General features: G+C 38.1%; 1 protein-coding gene across 2 annotated transcripts; it reads right to left on the reverse strand.

The window, feature by feature from the left end:
* Positions 1-5,261: 5,261 nt before the first annotated feature.
* Positions 5,262-22,813, reverse strand: HMGCR (3-hydroxy-3-methylglutaryl-CoA reductase). Of its 2 annotated transcripts, XM_010005548.1 has the most exons (20): positions 22,788-22,813; positions 18,568-18,763; positions 18,059-18,170; positions 17,443-17,530; positions 17,248-17,332; positions 15,010-15,115; positions 13,524-13,630; positions 13,101-13,217; positions 12,453-12,604; positions 11,360-11,604; positions 11,047-11,219; positions 10,380-10,574; positions 9,595-9,753; positions 9,297-9,454; positions 8,128-8,233; positions 6,988-7,158; positions 6,271-6,411; positions 6,000-6,158; positions 5,544-5,698; positions 5,262-5,400 (listed from the first exon to the last, which is right to left on the reverse strand). In XM_010005548.1, exons 1-20 carry the CDS (start codon positions 22,811-22,813, stop codon positions 5,346-5,348), a joined length of 2,706 nt encoding a protein of 901 aa, XP_010003850.1. In that variant the 3' UTR covers positions 5,262-5,345. The 2 variants fall into 2 exon arrangements, with proteins under 2 accessions (XP_010003850.1, XP_010003851.1); XM_010005549.1 differs by lacking the exons at positions 9,595-9,753; positions 22,788-22,813 and having other exon boundaries at positions 18,568-18,756.
* Between the last annotated feature and the right edge of the window lie 198 nt (positions 22,814-23,011).

Consider the following 23,011-nt stretch of genomic DNA (forward strand, 5'->3'; position numbering starts at 1 on the left):
GGAGAGGTTCGTGGAGGACTCTCTCCCATGGGAGGGACCCCGTGGGGAAGCAGGGAAGGACTGTAAGGAATCCTTCTTCCTGAGGAGGAAGGAGCAGCAGGAACCACCAGCCTGTGAACTGACTCTAAACCCCATCCCCTGTCCCCCTGTGCCGCTGGGGGGAAGGAGGGAGAGAAACCGGGAACAAAGTGATTTGGGCCCGGGAAGAAGGGAGGGGTGGGGTAACATATGTAAGCTCTGCTCTTTGTGTGTCTGTGTCCTGGATATGTGTGATTAGTGTGAAATTAAATTATTATTTTTTTCCTCAAGTTGAGTCTGTTTTGCCCAGGACCTTAATCGGTGAAGGATCCTCCTTGTGCTTTGTCTCAACCCATGAGCTTTGTCCTCCTCATCCCACAGTGTGTGTGTGGGGGGGAGTTGAGTGAGAGGCCATGGGGCTATTCCTTTGTTGTTGTGTAGGGCTCAAAACATGACATTAATGGTGAGCCAGCCCGGAGAGACAAGAAACCACAACATGCCCAAAGCAGTGTTAGTCGTCTAGTCACGCCAGCACCCCTGTTGGACCACCATGAGTCTGGAGCCACTACTGACATCACCCCATACACATTTTTCTAGATCACTTGAGTCCTAGTGGGAATATTGCTGTGTTCTATGAGTGGGGAAGAACCTACGAAAGGTGGAGCTGAAACCCCTTGTGACCCCTTGAGTAGATTAAGCAGCAGACTGAACATAAAAGCAGTGGTGAAGGTGGGACATTAGGCAATTTTGTCTTTTCCAACAGACTTTATAAGCCCTAGAGCACCATAAAGGTAAGGTTAGCTTCACAGGCTGGCCACCTCCCAGCTGCTGGTACAAAAAAGTGAGCCTGGGGCCAGCAGTAATTTCTAGGTAGGAGGACAAGGTACAGAGTTATCAGTGATAGGTGTTTCAGTGGATGCGCAGCACTGTAATTGCCTCGCATGCATGGCCAAGATGCCTCTGCCAGGAGCCAAACTGTTACTGTTACAAGGACATTGCCTGAAGCCCAAACCGTCATCGCCTTGTTTCAGCAGGTGTCATGGTGCAGTGTAAACCTTATCTAACAAAAGCCAAAGGGAGAGGGGTGACAGGACAAACAACCTCAAAAATGTCTAAGTTATGCCCCAAGAAGTGGAGATGTTAATGTAGCTTAAAAACTGTGTGGCTGGTAAGAACTCTTACACTACCACAAAAGGCAGCTGAAAGGAGTGGAACAACCATCTAGCACAGCTGTTCTCAGAGCTGTATTCACCTTAAGAGCAGAGTTCCCACTAGGGCTGAAAATTGCCCAGTGCTGTGCACAGACACACCCAGAGCCCCGAGACACCTGAACACTGCTCTGAGGAAGCAGACAGGCTCTCAGCCATGCTCCTCCTCGGGACCTGGTGTGTCCACGCAGCCACGCCTGTGCTGCAGCCCCTGTTGACACACCCCTGCCTCAGCACCAAGGCAGCATCTGCTACAGGCTTTTGGTATCACAGCTACCTTGGGCATGAATGTTTTAAAATATTTGAAAAACTGTATCAATTACTGTAGTATAGCATTGAAGTTGCAGCAGGTTTAGAAACTTGATTACAGCTAGTTTGGTTTTTGTCAAAAACTCAAAACAAACATACAAAACTGTTTCTTGTACTGAAGTGATCTTCCTACACAAAAAAATATGCCATCCAGAGGGACCTTGTCAGGCTGGAGAGATGGGTCAGTGCCAACCTCCTGAAGTTCAACAAGGCCAAGTACAAGGTCCTGCACCTGGATTAGCACAACCCCAGGCACAAATACAGGCTGTGGGGAGAATGGCTGGAGAGCAGCCCTGAGAAGGACTTCAGGGTGGTAGTAGATGAGAAGCTCAACATGAGAGACCAGTGTGTGCTGGAGCCCAGAGAGCCAAACACATCCTGGGCTGCATCAAAAGAACTGTGGCCAGCAGGGCCAGGGAGGGGATTCTGCCCCTCTGCTCTGGTCAGACCCCACCTGGAATATTGTGTACAGGTCTGGTGGCCTCAGCAGAAGAAAGATATAGACCTGTTGGAGAGGGCCCAGAGAAGGGCCACCAAGATGATCAAAGGGCTGGAGCACCTCTGCTGTGGAGACAGGCTGAGAGTTGGGGCTGTTCAGCCTAGAGAAAAGAAGGCTCGGAGGAGACCTTATAATGGCCTTCCAGTACTTGAAGGGGACCTACAGGAAAGCTGTGAAGGGGCTTTTCATCAGAGAAGATAGTGATAGGACATGGGGTAATGATTTTAAAATGAGAGGGGAGATTTAGGTTAGATATTAGGAAGAAATTCTTCACTATCAGGGTGGTGAGGAAGTGGAATGGGTTGCCCAGGGAAGCTGTTGATGCTCCATCCCTGGAGGTTTTTAAGGCCAGGCTGGACGAGTTTTTGTGCAACCTGGTCTAGTGGTAGGGTTCCCTGCTCATGGCAGGGGAGTTGGAACTTGATGATCTTTAAGGTCCCTTCCAACCTTAATGATTCTATGAAAATTTTCAGTGTGAAATAAGAGCCTCTCAATTCCCTCAACATTCTACCACACATGAAATGGTAACTTCCATTTCTGGTAAAAAAACCTGTGGTTCGGAGAAGACTGAAAACAAATGCAGACTGCATTCTAACTCTGATGATAGGCTCAACCAAGACCTCTCCATGGCAGGGAGCATAGGGCTGGGGATGATCTTGCCAAGTTTCCAGGGTCTGTACTGGAGTACTGACTAAAAGCTTTACCACTTTGTCATTAAGATGCAGTCTGATAACAATGTCAAACACTTTCTGATGTGGTACCTGATGGGTTCTTTTAATCTTCCAGCTTAACCCATCTTGCAAGATGATACAGTCCTCTGTGTTTTGATCACATCACAATTTTATGGTGAAAGCAAAGCAGTGTTTAAAATTCAGGAAGCAAGTTAACAGATTAAAAAGCACCTTTGAAATTTTTTATTTTGGTGGACATGTGACACTACCATAAGTAATTTATCATTTTTCTGGAAGGTATGAGAAATGCCCAACTAGGCCCCAGCAGAAGGCATCACTAATGCTGCAGTGCATTCGTTCTCCCACTGGGGCAAACTGTAATTCAGATTCTAAGAGAATAAATGAGTGCAGGTTTCTGCAAAGAAGGCTGAGAAGTTCCAGTGCTACAGCCCCACTGTGTTTAGTACTGTACAACAGTCATAGTTTCCTTAACCCTCTTATTTTATGCTGCCTACTAAGTTATGTCAGTAAGTCATGAAGTAAGGTTAAAATATCACAATTAAGCCACTATGTGTTCCATAATTTTACTGAAACTGAAAAAGTCGTTCTGTACCAAAAAGTACACAATTTAGCAATAATACAAAGTGTTAATTCTGCAAGACAGAATGTCAGTTAAATCCACCAAAATGAACACTGAACCACCATTTATTGCCAGAACAGTGTCACTTTAAATAAGATCACTGAATGAACACAGAAACAAAGTAGATCTAATTTTCTTTAAATAGAATGATAGCTATTAGCAACAATTCTGCAGGAAGATAAATGTTAATGATCTTTACATGCTGTCATAACATATCTAGCATGTAATGCCTTCATGCTTGCACATTAGATTTATGAGCTCATTACAATATTATTAATGTGTTGATGTACTACAGAACAACTCATCATGATTTATATCAAATTTGCACATTAGAAGAGCACCTCTGCTAGTCACCCTTTCAGGGATGCTTCTTGCATTCCTGTAAGAAACCCTGTCCAATCCACTGATTCCCCCCAAAGAACCCTCAAAACAAACCAAGCAATCCCATCAAGCATATTAACATTTTTCCTCCTGTGATTAACTAGGCAGGGTGACACATTTAGCAATATCCCCAAAGAAGAGTCAAACCAGGAATACACCTTGGTTTTCTCTATTACATTAAGAACACCTGAGACTGCTTCACTGGTCCAAATACAGTATTTTAATACAAAAACTGCCTGTTGCAACAATGTCATTTCACTGCATCCCCTAATTAGTACTTTTCATTGAAAAAAGAATGCAATTTCTTCTTAAATAAATAATCCCCATCAAAAAGAAAGTTTGTAAGTAATTAAAGCATAAAAAAAACCCACCATAAACAACTAGTGTTAAAAACAGTGTGATTTCCTGGCTCCATTTTTTTTTCTCAGCTTAAGCAGTGGATACACACCTAATCCTGCGGAATAAGTGCGAAACACTTTACAAAATTAAAGCAATAGTTAGGAATATACAAACACACTGTACCTTAAGAGACGTCTTTTGAAAGAAGTGTAAACATCTGTTCTTGACTCTTGTTGTTTGAATGCACTCAAAAAAAAAGTCTAAGATACTGCATTTGCTTAAATTACTAACCTGCCTGACATGGAACTGCTTTAGGAGTTACCAGTTTCAGAATCTTTTTTCTACCTGAATAAAATAAAAAAAAAACAGCTGAAGACACTGTTTTTCCCTATTTCTGTACAGATTATTTTATAGGTCAGAGTTTTACAGGTGACAAGTTTTCCCTAAAGGAGTAAGCTAAATTGTGGAGTTAAAACATTGAATGCTGCTTAGCTGAAGCAGCAGCATATTAAGAACTATATATAGACAGAATATATAGATATTTCAGAATCTTTTTTCTACCTGAATAAAATAAAAAAAAAACAGCTGAAGACACTGTTTTTCCCTATTTCTGTACAGATTATTTTATAGGTCAGAGTTTTACAGGTGACAAGTTTTCCCTAAAGGAGTAAGCTAAATTGTGGAGTTAAAACATTGAATGCTGCTTAGCTGAAGCAGCAGCATATTAAGAACTATATATAGACAGAAGTTTCTATAAAACAAGTACAATTCAATCAAATTGTCTTATAGCCTAAGACCTAAGTTTTACATGCAAACAAAATTAAAACTGGGAGTTCATGTAAAGTTATTAGACTTGCTGTGACTTTTAAAAAACATGCTTGTCTAACCAGAAAATAAGAATTACAAGTACCAGTGCATTCAAGCCAAGTTTAGATCAACTATATTTTTTGCAATGTACAAAGTACATTACATCACTCTTCAGTAGTTAGCAGGAGCTTACTAGTCAAAACAATCTCAACCTGTAAAAAAGCAAGACTGACCCTCTAGGAAAGGATGCACAAGAGTAAGAATTCCAAAGCCATGTTCCAGACATCTGACTTCTTTCACAAAAGGTAAAAGGCATAAGTAGGCTCACACAAGTCCACTGATGTCCCCGTTTATCTTACACAGACATCATTCAATTGAAAGTGATTTTCATTCTAAACGTGACAGATTATTTTTTTTCCTGTTCATCCAGTCAGTTGCCAGAACAATTCTTAATTTCAAAGCCTTCTTAGTATTCAAGCTGCTTTCTTAGTACAGGTTCCTTGAAGATCTTGTAGATTTATTTTTGACCTAATAAAAAGAGATAACTACATTAGATAGTTAAAATGCTACACTGCTATTTATGTTGCAATTATTCGTGTCATTATTAATGAACCTTGTGTACTTTGAAAAAGGGCACAGCAAAGAAAGGTAAGAGACTTTTGATTTCTTACCTGTTGTGGATCATGTGGCTTTTGACTAGATGCCCAGCTGCAAGAGCTGCCATTAGTGACAGTTCCCCTGCCATCACTGTAGCACAAACAATTTTAGCAAGCTGACGGGCATTTTCACCAGGGTTATCTTGGCTTGCACCTTGAACCCCTAACATCTGGAGAGAAAAATGTGCAATCTTATGCTATGAAATCTAAGTAAATTAATGCTAAGTTTAGTATGAAAGTATTTCCAAATTATAGCAAAATAACTAGCTTTAAGTCTTGCTTTGTATTAAACATCTTAAGCTTTAACAACTAGCTGCATGAAAAAAAAATTTATAGTTCTAAAATTTTTATGCTAAATCCACTAAGGGTCAAGAGGCCCAATTTCCACAACCTTGCTTAGACACAACATACGCAACATGCACGAGAGCTTTGATTTAAAAAGCTAAGTTGCTTTAAACTTTGGATTTGTACCTGCAAACAGGCCTGCTGTGGGAGCAAGTTGGTGCCCCCACCAACAGTTCCTATTTCTATAGAAGGCATTGTGCAGCTGATATACAGGTCTTCATTGGTGGCACCAGTTCGCTCCATCAAAGTGATGCAATTAGAGCTGCCCACATTCTGCGCAGCATCCTTCAGATCAGGCAGGAGAAACAAAACAAAAACAAAGCAGTCAACTAAATGTTCAGTGTGATTAAGAATTACTGAGCTGAAGAAAACCTGAATTGGTGTAAAACAAACCTACCTGACCACAGGCAATGTAGATAGCTGTGACAATGTTTGCTGCATGTGCATTGTAGCCACCTATGCTACCAGCCATCGCAGAACCCACCAAGTTTTTGTTTATATTCACTTCAACTAGATCTTCTGTAGTTGTCTTCAATACCTAGACAAAGTGGTAGACTTTTACTACACAGATTCTCAGACATGAGTAAAAATACTCTATTTATGGTTATTAAGCCCTGGCCCCTTGATAGTTTCTATGCAGAATTTGACTCAACCAACGTCCTACATACCTACTTTTACTTCTGTTCAGAAGGAGCCTTTTCAAATGCAGGCTGCATGTCCAAGTAACAAAGGAAATGTCAGTGCAAATGATTTGGACTTGCACTTGCTTGCCTTTAAGAAAATCTCACTAGCTACATTCTGCCTTTCAAATTCTCATTCATCTTCAGAATGGAACAATCAAAATCAGCTTGGCAGAAATATCCCATTAATTCACCTTGACATGATAACAATATTCCTCCTGAGTTGTTTCAAACACTGAACACTCCCCAGTTTTGCTCTGCATCAGAATACAGAGCTAAACTGAAGAGTTCAAACACAAACCACTGTGCTACATTTGTAAATAAACACTGTGCAGTAATACCAAATCACATGGCCCATTTATACTATACTGACTGGATCAGTCATGTACAATTTATGCATTTTTATAAACAAGTAGAAGAAAGGAGGTGCTTACTTCTCTAACAACCTTGGCTGGAATGACTGCTTCACAGACAACGGATTTCCCTCTTCCTTCTATCCAGTTTATAGCAGCAGGTTTTTTGTCTGTACAATAGTTACCACTAATAGCTATGACCTGTAGATCAGGAAACTCTTCATTCAACCTTGTCAGTGCTTTTTCAGTACCCTGTTAGAAAGAAATAGATAAAAAGATAGTACATTATGATGGCTGCAAAACAAGCTACTCAAAGACAGTGGAACAGCAAGATTTAATCAAGTCTAATTTGATCACCAGTTGCAGCTGAAGAAAAGAACATTAATTTCAGGACAGAACCTGAAGCAGAAAAAAACAAACAAATGCCAAACCAATTATCACTATCTTTTTTTTTTTTTTTTTTAACCACTTTGGGAATTTTAATGGAGAGTAACTGGTTCTTCCTAGTACATATGGACTCTGAATACATTCTATGTGCATGGGCATACGCTTACTATACTAAGGTACAATATGAACCAAGTCAAATACTACAGACATGAAATGAACTCATCCTGGATGCAGCAGAAAGAACAGTAGGAAATCAGAAAAAAGATCTGCTATATTTTAGTACCTGTCTATGACCAAACCCATTTATGATTCTGGTAAGACTTAAATTCCACATAGAATAGGTAATCAGTACTAATCCGAAACAGCACAAGGTATGCCACCAACCTATGGGTCATTTCTCAGGTTCTTCTACCTGTTTGCATAAAAAGCAAACAAAAACAAAACTAGAAAACATCTCTCTGCTGCCACGCACCAGATTCCTAATCCTTTGTTTACAAAGAAGTGATAAATACAGTAAAAGATTAATTAGCACTGGATAAAAGCTCTGGCCCAAGGCAACAGTGCTACCAGCTTAACAGCTCTATTATCAAGAATACTTTATTTAAATAATTTTAAAAATACAAAATATAGTTACTTTTTTTCTTTCATCATTCTCCTTCTAGTCTTATTTACACTCAACAAAGTGTAAATTTATTTAATTTATAGCAATACAAACATCATTATGTCTTATGTTTGTCTTCACATGCCAGGAAGTCAGAAATTAGTAGAGTGTAATTTATTTATTTTAAAATAAATACACATTTATTAAAAACAGTGAAGGGGACTGGTCCTTACTTTTGAAATCATATTCATTCCCATTGCATCCCCTGTTCCAGACTGAAAACGGATATAAAGGTTACGACCAGCCAAACTGATGAGAAGTTTCTGTAAGCGGGCAAACCTGCAAGAAAATTTAACTATTACTTACAGTACTCAAGGCGAATGATTAAATTAGTTTTAAGTGGCAAAAATGATGGTAAATCATTGCACATTGTGCTGCTAACTACACTGTGCTCCCCCCTCCCTTTACAAGTGTTCACTGTGAAAATGTTCACTGCCTTTTTATGTTTTCTGTCCTGGAATTCATGAAATAAAATACCCTGAAGTGCTAACATAAATTTAACTCATTTGTATTCCCTAAAAAAAAAATTTTTTAAAAAAAAATCTATCTACCAGGTATAAACTAAAAATGAGGCCTTTGGAGATTTTCGTGTCAATTTTACAGAAAGATAAAACCCATGCTATCCTCAAAAACAGTTCCAGCTCCACAAGTCAAACCAAAACCAGGCAATACTGCATTTAAATAGCAACATGAATTGATCCGGGCTAAAATAAAAGTATGTCCTTGACTGATACTTGTAAAATTGGTAAGAACAAAACGGATAAAGGAATTGATTATTAGTAATGCCATCTGAAAAGCTAAATTCCAAACTATGAATTACTTTTTGCACAGTAACTAGTAAAAGCTAACTAAAGGTAACTAAATAAGCTTTCATGTTTATTTTTAAATGGTGAGACAATGGAACAGACTGCCCAGGAAAACAGTGGATGCCCACTCCCTAGAAGTGCTTAAGGCCAGGTTGGATGGGGCTTGGAGCAACCTGGTCCAGTGGGAGGTGTCCTTGCCCATACTGGAGGATTGAAACTAGATGATCTTTAAGGTCCCGTCCAACCCAAACCATTTTATGATTCTATGCTAAGTATGATGCAAAGCAAATGTACATGTTGCTAAGATACACCTTTTTAATAGTTATAATTGGAAAATGTTTATTACTAGCCATGGTACATCACAAGAGTGACTTCTGTCCTCCAAGATTCACACTACGTGGGACAGCCAAAACGAGCATGTTACTTCCTGTATTGCAGTATGTCAACAGAAGCCCCAAACAGCACAAATAGGAGATTTCTACCATTCACATAAGACTTACAACAGGAAATAAAGCTAGAATAGCCATTGTACTAACCTACTTGTGCTGTCAAAAGCTTCCTTCATTATTTTAAAGCCTTCAGGGCTTTCAAGCCAAGCTTTAACTTCTGCAGCCTGGCAAGCAGTGGGCAGTCTTACAACAGGTCCTCGGGTCATCCCATCTGCCAGAATGCAGCTACTTGCTCCTCCACCAAGCTGAAAATCAAAGCAGAAGGGAAAAAGTGTGACTACTAAAAGGGAATTATGTTTTTCAGGAAGTCAGAAACATGCCCTGTATCACCTCACATATGTTTTGTAGTACAGAAAGTTTTTCAAGCTCCTCAAACAATACTTACACATATTGCTCTGCATCCTCTGTTTGTGCTTGCTACGAGACATCCTTCTGTTGTTGCCATTGGCACCTGAAACTCTTTGTTATCCAAAAACAGTGGTCCTGCTACGCCTACAGGAATAGGCATGTATCCAATCACGTTTTCACAGCAAGCTCCCATAACCTTACAGAAATAACAAAAAACGTATTGTTACAGTTACAATAGAGTGCTGTGGTACAGTATGTTACATACTATGTCATAGTATGTATGTTACATAGTGTCACAGTACAGTATGTTACATACTGTGACTACAAGGTATCTTAAGAAAACACCCACCACCTTACCCATAGAACCACTAATCCCACCTCAAAATATTAACAACTACAGCTATCCACAGCTATTCAAGCCTAGTATTTGGCAGACATATGGACTCCTACTAAGTCTTAAACACTATTTAAAAAAACAACCTAATACTGTTAAATGAATTTCAAGTAAACTTTAGCTCAAGGTAGTATTATTTTTCAGCTGAACTCAGGCTGAGTGAGGCTGAGTGTCACTAGAACTGTGGATTTCTGAAACAGGGCAGCTGCACGCTTTGATAAGAAATATTTATTGGGTAAGTTACAAATTTTATTCACATCTGTAGGTTTTTAAAAAATCAAGAGCATTACAAGGTAGTGCCTTATGTTTCCCTTTTTCTTTCCTTCTACATCAGTTTTGACCAAGCTCATTGTCAAGAATTTCAAGCATGTATTTCATATTTGTAAAATAATTTTGCAGTGAGTTTTGCTTGTCTGCATCTGACTTACCAAAGAATAATTGTAATTCCTGTAAGGAAGATACTGCAAAGATGAAGGTTCAGGGAGTTTCTTAGATAACATCTGTCTGCGAATGGAAACGCCTCGTTCCTGAGTTTCCATCAGGGTTTCCAATTTGTATGCAGGAATATGCTTAGCATTAACTAAGCTGATAACCTCAGCATCAGTTAGGAATTTTGCTCCTTTCTGGAAACGTAGATGGTGGGGAGAGAAAACAAAGGTTGTCTTGGTGAAAATCCTTTGAAATGTTTCCAAATGAAAAAAGGTAGCAACTTTACTTTGACATTATCACTGTACATCTAGAGGAACGAACTGTCAATGTTAGGTTTTCTAGTAGGCCAGGATATGATAAAAAACTTTACTCAGCCACTCCTACACATACATGATGAAGCTTGTATGTTATGAATGATGAAGCTGCTACCCTCTGCCACCCCTGACTTGACTGGAGAAGAGTTTTGTTTTAATTGTGATCCCACCTACCCACTCCCAATTGTTATGAGCCCCTACTAGCGCCATATAATTTTCTAAAGAATGTCACTGTGATTAAGAAGGCCATTTAAAAGCTGGAAAATGAACTAAGAATTCTTAAATCAGACGTTGCAGTAGATGTTAAAAATAAAACCAAACCAACAAAAAACCCCACGTTATTTTTCCATACCTCTGCATTTCCAAGTATACGAACACATTCCTCAATAGAGCGTGGCTCTTTAGGTAACTCAATTTCTTCCTCTTTTCCATTAAGGAATGAAGATGTTTCCACGGGGTTGCAACTGCCAACTACAAATGTAGCCTTGGTTGATGACTCCGCTAAAACAGGTTTTATGACTTCGTCTGCATAAAGACAGTTAAAATGAACTTTGGTTTACAAGAGTCACAGGTTTTTATTCAAAATACAACATGCCAAGACAGATATCACTATTTGTTCCAAATAATCAGCAATAGGTTCAGGCTTTAAAATACTAAAATATTACCATTTCCATCTTTGGGAACCAAAGCTGCTTCTACTGTGTTAGATTTCTGGCTTTTTTTCTGAAGTCCTGATTGTTTCCTGCAACAATTCTCAGGGACCTTCTTCTGGACCATCACTGGGGATGTTATGGGATTCTTCAGTGAGAGTGTGGATTCAGTCTCTGCTTTCTCAAAGAAAATGTATTTGACAGCAAGGAGAAGGGCTAATCCAAGAGTGATTACTTGTTCGATATCCATACTGGCCATTCTAAAACAGACAAATCAAGAAGTAAATAGATAGTATATACAATTTGTTGTTTGTAACAGCATTTTGACAACCCTTTGAGTTAGAAAGGGAAATAGTTTAATCATAATGTATACAGTTACAGAAATTCCAGTCAAAAAAGACCTCCTACCCAGACATTCAATTATGCTAGCTTATAATGAGAACTAATTTTTTTGTATTATTAACAGCATAAGAATTTTCAGACTGCCATTAGTTACTATATCTAAGCTAAAAAGCAGTAAGAGAAATGACTGTAAAATATTGACTAATGGCTACATTACACTGATTTAACACCAACCTTTCAATAATAAAGTACAAAGTTTCAGTTATTATTCTCTACCAGTAATGACTACTATAATGCAAGCTGAACTGCTCTAAGAGGGTAAAAAGACCCTAACACTGACAGTTCTGAATTTTTAGAAGTAATACGGATCCAAGGTGCTGCTAACTTCAGCTGAGCTGAAGGAAAAACAACAGTGCCATGACTTTTGCACTTGTGTGAATGGCTAGAAGCTCTGCATAATTATTCCAGTGCAATCAGAAAACTGATTTTGCAGTGTGCTCTGAAAGGTGTCAGTGCAAGTGGGAAAAGACAGTGTTTTGAAGCAGAGAGGACACGTGGCTCCTGATTGTGTTCCTGATACATTCAGGAGACTGTACAAGCAGCTTAGTATTGAAGTATTTCTTAGGAAATGTAATCCCTGATTCAAAGAAATCCTGCAGCAGTCAGATCTGCAGCTAACAAGTGTCATATCCTAGGACCATAGCTTGGCAGCAGTGGAGATACACCCTATCATGGAAACATCCTTCTCTTAGGTGAAGCTGCTTACCGAGAAAGGTAGAACTGCCACAATGAAACATTAGGTTCAATCCTCTTTGGTGCATTCTCATCCAATCCCATTGAATTTTCTACAGTATTGTTTTGGGCAGCTGGTTCTGCTATCCAACGGCTGTGGGCATGAACAAGAACCAAACCTAGAGACTGTATTAAAGACACAAAACAAAAAAACCTATTTTTATTTTTCCAACTGTAACTGGGTAACTAACCTGCTCAGATGAAACACTTCCTTTTCTTTGGTTTGGGGTTTTCTGTTTGTTTCCCATGCCTCAAAAGTCTAAAGCTAATGGCTGATTTTCCACACCTCTCATCAACACCCTTTTTGGCCTACTGTAACACTCATAGCTTTGATCCTGTCCCACCATGTTTCTCCTCTTGCTCAAGAAATAAGCAAAGGAAGGAGAGCGTACTGCAGGGGTGAGAGGGAATTTGTAAAAATGAAAAAGCCTTAAGTGTCTGGCACAAAAATGGCATATGCAGGAAGACTTTAGGTATACGTACAGGTGACAGTATTAAAAATCACCATGGTAAACCAGACTAATGGGATACAGAATACAAGTTTACAGAAAACAAAAGCTCTTTTAGTTCCATCAGGACACCTCACTGATTTCATAAATACAGGTAAAAAAGAGACACAAACCATAATAATTTTGACCCTCTGTGTTACAGGATTTGGTTTATTTTCCTCTTCTTCCAGAACACGAGCAAAATGGCTAAGCTGCCATATAGGACGCCCTTCACGGCTCTCTCTCGAAAGCTGCAAAAATAACAAATTAAAGAACATGTCCTCTTTACTGCATATTAGAATAATCAATGAGCGAGCTATTTTTTTATCATTAAGAAGTTACCAACAAAAGAGTTAGCTTACAATCTACGGTTTAGACTGTGTTAGACTTTAAATAGCAGAAAACTCTGAACAGCAAATAAATTGCAATACATTTGTTTACTCTGCTTTAAATTCAGAACTCACACTATTAAGCATTACTCATTTACTGCAGTATTAACTAATTACTGTTATCAGCTGAGCTGCCATTTGAAAGGAAGACAAACATGTTGGTCTTACCTCCAACACCAAGGACACACAAGCTGGAAAGAAGGTCATGAAGACAAAGTAGTTGGCAAGAACAGACATACAGCCAAAGCAGCACATAATTTCAAGTTGTCGTACACCTACATAAAAAAAAGAAGACTATTTTACATTTGAATATGCAATAGGCTTTCATATACTTCAAGTGTTGCAGAAGCAAGAAGGAAACCATTAAGCTGATACTATAGATTACACAGGGAACTGTCCATATCAATTAAAACCAAGCATGTTAAGCCCTAGTCATTGTGTATTACCTTATTCTAAGCACAATATATATTTATGGTATGGTATTTACAGAAAACTTAAAAAAAATAATTGTGAGTAAATACAGGTAAGTAGAATTCACCACTATTTTAAAGCTACACATTGAAAGCTTGAAACTCCTCACTTACCTAAGCAAAGAACAATTAGCCAACATTATGTATTGAAATTCTTTCTGAAAGATGGCCAATTAAGTGTTCAGGCAGTAAGAAACAGTATATACCCCACTTACACTTTCCAGTAAAAGTCAATTAACTATGCCACAAATACATTACAGAACTGTCTTAGAAAAGATGAAAGAGTTAGCAGTGTAAATAATTTTAAAAACCCCCAACAATCAACCACGTTACACCAAAATGAGGTGCTTCTTCCTAGGTGCAAACAGGAAACAGCTTATTAACACCGAATTCCCTGAAAAGGCCCACAGCAATTAGAAAAGCAAGTGCTTTGAAAGATGCCTCAAATGTATCACAGAACCAAAATCACAGAATCATGACATATGCAAGATACTTTAAAAAAAAAACAAGCCCACACAAAAACCAACAGAAAAAAAATCAAATATGCAGACAAAAACTCGCTTTAGTCCTCAGTATGTAACTTTCATTTATTTTACAAATAAATTAGTTATGTACACATGAAAATCCTTTGCTTCTTACATGTAACTGTTCTCTCTAAGGGAACACAACTGCTACTGCACACAGAACTGATAAAAATAAAATTATGGGGTGGGAAAAAACCAGTAAAATACAGGCTATTTTTAATTGAATTAGAATAACCTTTCTCACCTGGACTAATTTTTAGAAATAGTAATTTTTTTGCAAGAATAAGGAATATGTGTGCATGTACTGAAAGCGTAACTCATTTTTAAGAGTGCACAACATAAAATTTTAGCAGCTACTATGACATTAATAGGAATGACTGTCTTAATTTTATAGAAGCAGTGGCACACAAGTCCATTCCTACTGCAAAATGCCCAAGGAAAGCTGTTCTCTGTGCTTCAAACTTCTCTTCAACATATTCATATTATTTCATACCTGCAGGAAATGAATACTATAGGCTAATTAGGAAGGTAAATAATGATACATTAAGTCAGTCCACTTTCATGGATGACACCTATTATTTGAAACTCTCAATATCCCAAAGTCTTTCAAATACTCTTCTTCAACTGGAAGGATTTAGACCCTTAGGCTGTATTGCTCACCTGACATAGTACCAACACCGATCACAAGACACTCCACTAGTGCATCCAGTGTAAATGTAGGGCCTAAAATTGCCATTCCACGTGAAATATTTTCTCTTACTTCATCCTGAAAAGAAAATAGACAAAAAACTAATGAGTAATACATAACATGACTAGTAAGTTGAATAGTATTATTGTGATAAGGCCTTATAAAACATAAATTGAAAATTAAATACTATAATACATTGTTTGCTTTATTTCCCAGTATTTATTATACTTTGACATCTTTATGTAAAGAAGATTATTTAATTTTCTACTAACTTCTCTATCTTTGGCTTGTTAGTATTCTAAGCTTCTACAACACTGATGGGCACAGATAGCTAAAGTACATTCAGAAGAGAACTTCTGCACTTTAGGATGTAAAATAAAAGCCACTTACATAACGGTTTTCAAAACGTCTTGCAACCACGTATGTGTACCCTTACTTTTATTAGGTTTTTATTTTATTATTTAACTTTCTAGACTCAGCTGACAGAAGAGGATGTACAAGACACTAAAACTTTTCCTTGGGGGAAAAGGGATTTCCTCCAATAGCCAGGCATGGCAAACTCTGGGTTTTTTTAGTGCTAGTTTTGGGAAAAGAGGAGAGAAGCTGTAGGAAATACCTCTCTGTTAAATACTTTCTTGAAAATTACTTTAAAAAAATAACTAAAAAAATCAATATTTTCATCAATGACCTGGATGAAGGAACAGAGTGTGCCCTCAGCAAGTTTGCTGATGACACTAAACTGGGAGGAGTGGCTGACACACCAGAAGGCTGTGCTGCCATTCAGGGAGACCTGGACAGGCTGGAGAGCTGGGCAGCGAGAAACTTGATTAAATTCAACAAGTGCAAGTGTAGAGTTTTGCATCTGGGGAAGAACATCCCCATGTACCAGTACAGGTTGGGGGCTGACGTGCTGGAGAGCAGTGTAGGAGAACAGGAACTGGGAGTCCTGGTGGAGTGGAACATCTGCCTTATGAGGAAAGGCTGAGGGAGCTGGGTCTCCTTAGCCTGGAGGAGACTGAGGGGCGACCTCATCAATGTTTACAAATATGTTAATAAGGGCGAGTGTCAGGAGGATGGAGCCAGGCTTTTTTCAGTGATGTCCAGTGATAGGACAAGGGGCCATGGATGCAAACTGGAGCATAGGAGGTTCCAGGTAAACATCAGAAAAAACTTCTTTCCTGAGAGAGTGACAGAGCACTGGAACAGGCTGCCCAGAGAGGTTGTGGAGTCTCCTTCTCTGGAGACATTCAAAATCTGCCTGGACACGTTCCTGTGTGATGTGCTCTGGGTGACTCTGCTCTGGCAGGGGGGTTGGACTAGATGATCTTTTGAGGTCCCTTCCAACAACTAAGATTCTGTGATCTATACAATGTTAGAACATAATATACAACATGCTATAATAATATTGCAAATACACTGTGCAACATACTCTAATATAAAATACTAAAATTTTTGTCACAATTAGTACACTCAGTTACCATATAGAGTATTTGTATGTGTGAATTTTTTTCACTAAATATGTTTTTGTTTCAGAACTTTGAATATTAGGAAATAAACATTACAATGTATGATAAGTAAGATGTTCTGTTGATCCTTCCTGTTGTGCTATGTTAATTGCATTAGAGCATGAAAGTTTCTCTCTACACATAAGCTATTTTTGTTAGATTTTGTCTAGAAATATGCTTTTTTCCAGTATCAGCATTGTAACATTAGATGTTTCTTTATGCACTGTTCCTGAGCCCTAGAAATTATCTTTTATCTACCAATGACTCTTCTAGGGAAGACTTTGGTCTAGGAACTCTAGCCTTTGTAACAGAGCTGTAAGCATTGATGGTTTAAACTTCTGAACCTATTAGGTACCCATAAATACAATTAACTTAACTCTCATGATTATGCACACTAATTTAAGTGTTATTATTATTATTGTTATTATTATTTACAGTGTTATGGAAAACTGATCTAGATTGAAGACAAGAGAACATAGAATCTAGATAAAATCTGATCCTTTTTATATATCACCAATATGGTATTCACTTGCCTGTCTCCCCACCTGGATTATTCACAGAATAGAACAATTTGGCTTGGAAGAGGCATTAAAGACTACTTGGTTTGAATCCCCTGCCATGGGATAATGTTAATCGTTTAACCTTAAATTCAAAAGCTCCATTGCAAAACAGGAAAAAAACCCAAAAAAACGCAGCCCCCCTGACCTGTGAGTTGGAACTGAGTGCAAATTTCGCTAATGCGCTTGCTCTTGACAGATCAATCAGAAGCAGGAAGAATGGTAAAGCTTCACTGGGGAAAAAAAAAAAAAAAAAAAAAAGACCCGTATGTTAAAATTCAATGTTTATTCTACAGGAAAAAATTTTCAAGCAAGAAATCCAGAATAACAATCCACTACTTACTTTAAACCTGTCAGTTCTTTATCCAAGAAGTGAATTACGACTGTGCTGAAAACAAAACTTGAGAAGATTGTGAAGAGCCCAGCAATACCTTTAGGAAAAAAAGACAATTTGAAGTTTTTGTTTTATATATATTAGGAGGGAAAAAAAAAAAAAAAGGAAAAGGAAAAGTGAAATACTATACTTTTAGATCAACTCTGAAGAAATGAAATGACAATTCTCATCTCAGACTGTACTAACAGCAGTTGAGATACAAACTACAAAGTAGATGCAATTTTTATACAGATATTTAAATCTGAAACTTGTACTTCAGTCAAAGAAAGACTCCTCAGAAACATAAGCTATAAATCTTCTCACTCATTATCAGCAAAAAAAAAATGGCTTAAACAGTGCGATATTTTTAAGTGTTTCACAGAATAGTTATTCCATGAACTACACTTCCAGTATTTATATAATCCTACATAATCTCACTTAAAAAAGCCCTTTCCTCTATGCAGAATATTTATTATGCTATCTAGCAAATAATTAAAATAACCCTGTTCTGTACAGAATATTATACATTTATACTAAAAACCACAATTAAAATGCACATCGCAAATACAAAAATGAGATACAGTACCTAAAATGTATTTTGAGCCAAGCTGCCTTAGGTTCTGAAACTGGAAATATATATAAAGGATTGCTATACAGCGTGTGATTGTCAGGATGATGATGTCACTGCTCAGAACATCCTGTTTGAAATAAAGAACAATTTACTCAGCTGTGACATTAGGCAGTAAACTGTTGTTGAAGTACAGTAATAAAAAAATCCATTGTGAAGCTGCACTAAAATTCTCCTAAGTATCACTGCTCATGTTTATTAGAAAATGAAAATATTGCAAACAATAGTCATACAAAACCCTTGTTCAGCAGATACTGTTAAACTGAAAGTTAGATTTAATGAATACCTTCTGTAGTACATCACTGCTTGCCTACAGCTTTAAAATCCACATTGGGAAAAGAAGGTAATAAAGAAGTTTCTGTGTGGCTAACTTTCCTCCTAATACAATGCAACCTGATCTTATTCTAAAGAAAACTCTGGATCTACTTATCAAAAGGAAGTACTATAACGTGAATTTAAACCCTTACTTCTTCAAGCTTGGGGCACTCGTAATTCCAGCCACAGATCTTATCATTCCCAGTGAACATCTTCATCGACATCATACAAATGGTGAGAGTCACTGTTCCCACAATGACTTCCCATGGATGAGAGGCTACAAAAAGGCCATGCATTCGGAAGAGTCTGGACAACATTTTCAAGACTGTTTTTCTACAGCTGGCAAACCTGCAACAGAAGAATGTTTCATATAAGCAAGTACGAAATTCAGGGGAAAAAAAAAGATAAAGCTCTACAGCTGCATTTCAGCAATCCCTCTCTCAGAAAAAAATACCAAAAAACAGTCAACAGATGAGTAAGGAACCGTATCTTCACATTTCAGCCCTCCCTGTAAAACTGGCGGTGCAAACCCCCCTGTTTACTCAACCACATTGCAACATCAGCATCAGCCAACATTGTTCTTGCTTTGGTTGCAGGTGTGATGGGCCTAATGTTGTTCTTGCTTCCATGGCAGGTGCCATGGAAGTAGGCTGACGCCTACAACCTGGTGCTTTCCGACCTTGCCTACTGAAGCAGTGAGTCTAGATGACTTTGTGCCTTTTTGTCCTACGTGCAAATACATCGATTTGGGGTGTTTCAGCACTCCTTAACTGTAGCTGTATCTCTGTCTGCAGAACATACCTGACACCCCTTCTGCTTGGAATACAGGCTCTCTCTCAAAGTTGCCAAAGATGCCCTAACCAAAATCATGATGATCCTGGAAAAGTACTGATAAAAGTCAGTCTTCTTGATTTCCATAAATATTGGTCTTAAGAGGGAGGCTCTTCAGAGCTCTCCAGGATCACACTGAGTTGCAGCCCACATCACATGTGTCTTAGGAAGGAAGCTGGTTCATCCAACTGAAGGAGTAACTATCCTGACAATTCTCTGAGATACAGCAGAAAACCAAATTATATCGGGCTAGTACAATGTGACTCCATTGGGTTAGTCAGGGGGAAAGAACGCAAATTCTTTCATGAAATTAGGAACCCAAACTTAACATTTTAACAGGTTAACCTCTGTATCTGTGGTGTGCATTTGTGCACAATTTAGTTTAGAAAATTTTTTAGATTTTTACTTAAACCTCTGTATTGATTCTAATGGTTTATTGAGTATGAAGTTACTAGAAAATAATATAATTTAATTTTGTGATGCATCATAATAGTGTTAAACAATCTTAATGTACTGCTTTTTCTAATCACCAGACCCATAATTATGGATTAAAGCACCACACTGAAATCCCTACACTTAAACCCCTTAGTTGTAGACCACTGGCCAAGTTTGGGACCAGGAGTGGATTCAGCTGCATCTAGACTCCTCTCTGAAAAAGAGTTTAGAAAGCAAGGGAATCCAATCTGAACCTTGTGACTCAATAGGAGGGTCTTCCTCGTTCTCTTCCCTGAACCTTACGTAAATCACTGCAGCCTGTCCCCAACTCAGTCTCCTCTATCCCTGTATCAATAATTTCCCTTAATCCCTGTATAAATCACTCCTGTCCATTTCCAATCCTTACATGTCCCTTCCACATAATAAATACTAGAGTGAACCTTGGCAAGGAATTTTGTTAAGCTGCACTTTTGCAAATCTATATTAAAAATCACCCTCACTGTCTTTGGCGGTGATTCCTTTAACAATCGTAAGACCTTCCACTCTCGTCTGTGACAGAAAAACATTCCTTTCTAATCTTCTGCAATATAATAGCATCTGTTCCTACCCTCTCAATTTATTTATTTTTTAATACACATCTCTCTTGTTTCTTCAAGGTCTTACTATTATCTCCACCACTCTCACAATTTTCCTCTTAATGCCTTAGTACCTTCCTGTCACACAACTTTGATACTACTTTGATGCCAACTGCTTTTTTAAACCACCATTGTAAGCAAGCACTCACTACATTCTGTTACTTACTTCTACTCACTCTTCCTATAAAAAATATTTATTAACTTTATTTTACTAACCATTACTAACCAACTAACCATTGTTGGTAATGCTCAATGAGAATTCAGTACTATCTTCCTCTGACAGTATCTTCTCTACTTACCGCTCAGTATTCCACATTGATTTGAGTTAATCACATTCAAAACAGTTCCTTCTTAATCTCAAGCACACATGTCCTTCTCCCATATACTACCCTGTGACAGTTCTCTTGTACCCATAACAAATTCCTAGGTTAACGATTAATTTCATCATCCCCTTTGCTTTCAACGGACAACAAGCACTCACGGGAGCTCTCACACCTCTCCTTCACATAACTGACAATGTGGATGTTCTGTGCATACTTCAGTTACAAAAGCCACATCGCAGTCTGTTTGCACTGTGTTGTACCTTTAGATGAGTTCATCACGGATGTTTACTTCTGCTTTACAGCCTAGAAATAAAATGCTATAAAATTTCCTCTCAAATACATTGGTACTGGAACTTTGCTTCCATCGTTGCACAAAATCACCAGCTTATAAAACTCTGTGAGTAACCTTAACTATTTAACAATATCGTAGAGTCCAAAAGACCTTTAAATAGCAGCCTGGTCAACAGAGACAACTTATAATTCAGAATTTGCATGTACAAACCTAGCACTGTCAACATTTCCATTGAGGACTGAGGGCTTTACATCCTATTACTTCAAAATGGATTAAAAACATGCCTTCATGGTGCCTTAAAAGTCACAGTCCACTCGCCAGGCTTCTGAGAAGTCAAATCTTTCTAGCATGTTTTTTTTTGCTTGGATATATATATATGCACATATATATATAAAAAAAATCAAGCCGCCAATCAATGGAGAAAGTAACAGGGTAAATCTATGTTCTTAAGAGTTCTGAAGATACCAGAATCATCTTGGTTTCCTACCAAGGACAATCTCAGTAATATGAGCACAAACAGCACTAGTTGTTTTTTTTTCCTTCCATAGTGAAGTTGTGGCAGAATTTTCACAGCTCACAGAACAAATGGAGAAAATCAGAGAAGCCTGCCTTCCTTACGAAGAAGTAATTTAAAAAAAAAATTAAAAATTCCACAACAAATCCACTCCTGTTAAAACAAATTACCCTTTGTTTTTCCCTGTGCAATGTAATCTACATACTGTTTTGTAAATTTATATACTTGCAAAACTGTTCTAAAGCAGTATAGTTTTTCTTCAGGTAAATGAAAGGTATCCTTTAATTAGGAAAACTGTAAGACATAAGACATTTCATAAAAGGAATATTTTAATGCCAAAGATTTTGAAACAAAGCAAAACACAGAAAAGGTACAGCAATATCCCATCAAAATGTGCATAATTTTGGATACCACATGGTTTCAGGAAAATCAGAATTAGTACTTACTACTACCGAGTCTTAACAGTCTTAAAACTAGTAATACAATTCCTAAATTTTTTACAGTTGGAATTAGTATCTAGGTGATTAACAAAATGTTACAGGAGGTAGAAAGCTTTCAAAATCTTTCTACATATATTATTTTTCACATTTTTAAGCAAAACTAGTAGGTTTTAAATGGCTTCACATAAATCAATTAGGGGAAAACGCATTATTTTTATCATGAAAGCAATTATCCATAATGTCTGTTATTAGGCAATGATCTGTAATTAACTGCTGCTACTAAATACTGGATACCCGAGTGCTGATCCTGGGTTTAACTGAGTAGCAGTAACTCCTAATCTAAAAGGGTTCTTTAAAGCCTTTGTTCTTATTTAACCTGTTTGAAGTGCCTGGGTTTTTGCTACACAACTGACATTTCTAAAAAATACTGATGAAGATTTCATACACTGATTCTGCATTACTGAGTGCTGTAAAAAAATATTCACTGCATATGATCGGTTCATATTTGTAATGCTGTTTAAAGTACTTGTGTAGCTTCATGGACTCGTAGCTTGAAGTTAGCATGACATAAAATGAAACATAAAGCTGAAGTCCCTAATTAATACCATTTTGTTAGATTTAAAATCGATTATTTTGAAGGGATGCTTCATAAATCCTATCAATTTCCTGCTTGCCTTTGTTTTCAATCATAAATTTACAGGAGACTTTTAAGTAAAGCAACCCATTCTGGGAATCCAAACAAAATACAAACAAAACCAACTGCAAACCCTTCAAAAACTTAACCAGCGTGTAAAATGCTAATCAGACTGCTTGTCTTTAACGCTTTAGAGCATTACTCTGCCTACGCAACTGCATGGCTATTTGCTTAAAAACCTCAGGCTTGCCACACAGCTCTCACTAACCTCAGCGCAGTCCCCTGCAACACCATCTCTTCAGACCAGCATCAATCTCCCACCTCTCGCTGGCTGACTCAGCAACAGCGACAGTCTCATCAAGAAACCCAGTGAGGAAAACAGCCGAGCTAGAACCTGTGCACAGCTCACCTGGAACGCGCACGACACCGCACGGCCCCTGACAACGCGAGGGAACCCCCCTCCCGCAGCCCCCCCGCCTGGCCCACACATCC

Source organism: Chaetura pelagica, unplaced genomic scaffold, assembly GCF_000747805.2.
Source record: "Chaetura pelagica isolate M959 unplaced genomic scaffold, ChaPel_1.0 scaffold169, whole genome shotgun sequence".
Taxonomy (NCBI): domain Eukaryota; kingdom Metazoa; phylum Chordata; class Aves; order Apodiformes; family Apodidae; genus Chaetura; species Chaetura pelagica.

Bases quoted from the DNA above. Each gene is read 5' to 3' on its own strand.
- HMGCR (XM_010005548.1), bottom strand. From the start codon at position 22,813: ATGGTGTTGCAGGGGACTGCGCTGAG. The intron at 11,605-12,452 runs GTAAGCAGCTTC...TGTCTGTTTTAG, and splicing joins TGGCAGTTCTACCTTTCTCG to AATGGCCAGTATGGATATCG. The intron at 5,401-5,543 runs GTAAGAAATCAA...TCTTTTTATTAG, and splicing joins AGCCACATGATCCACAACAG to GTCAAAAATAAATCTACAAG.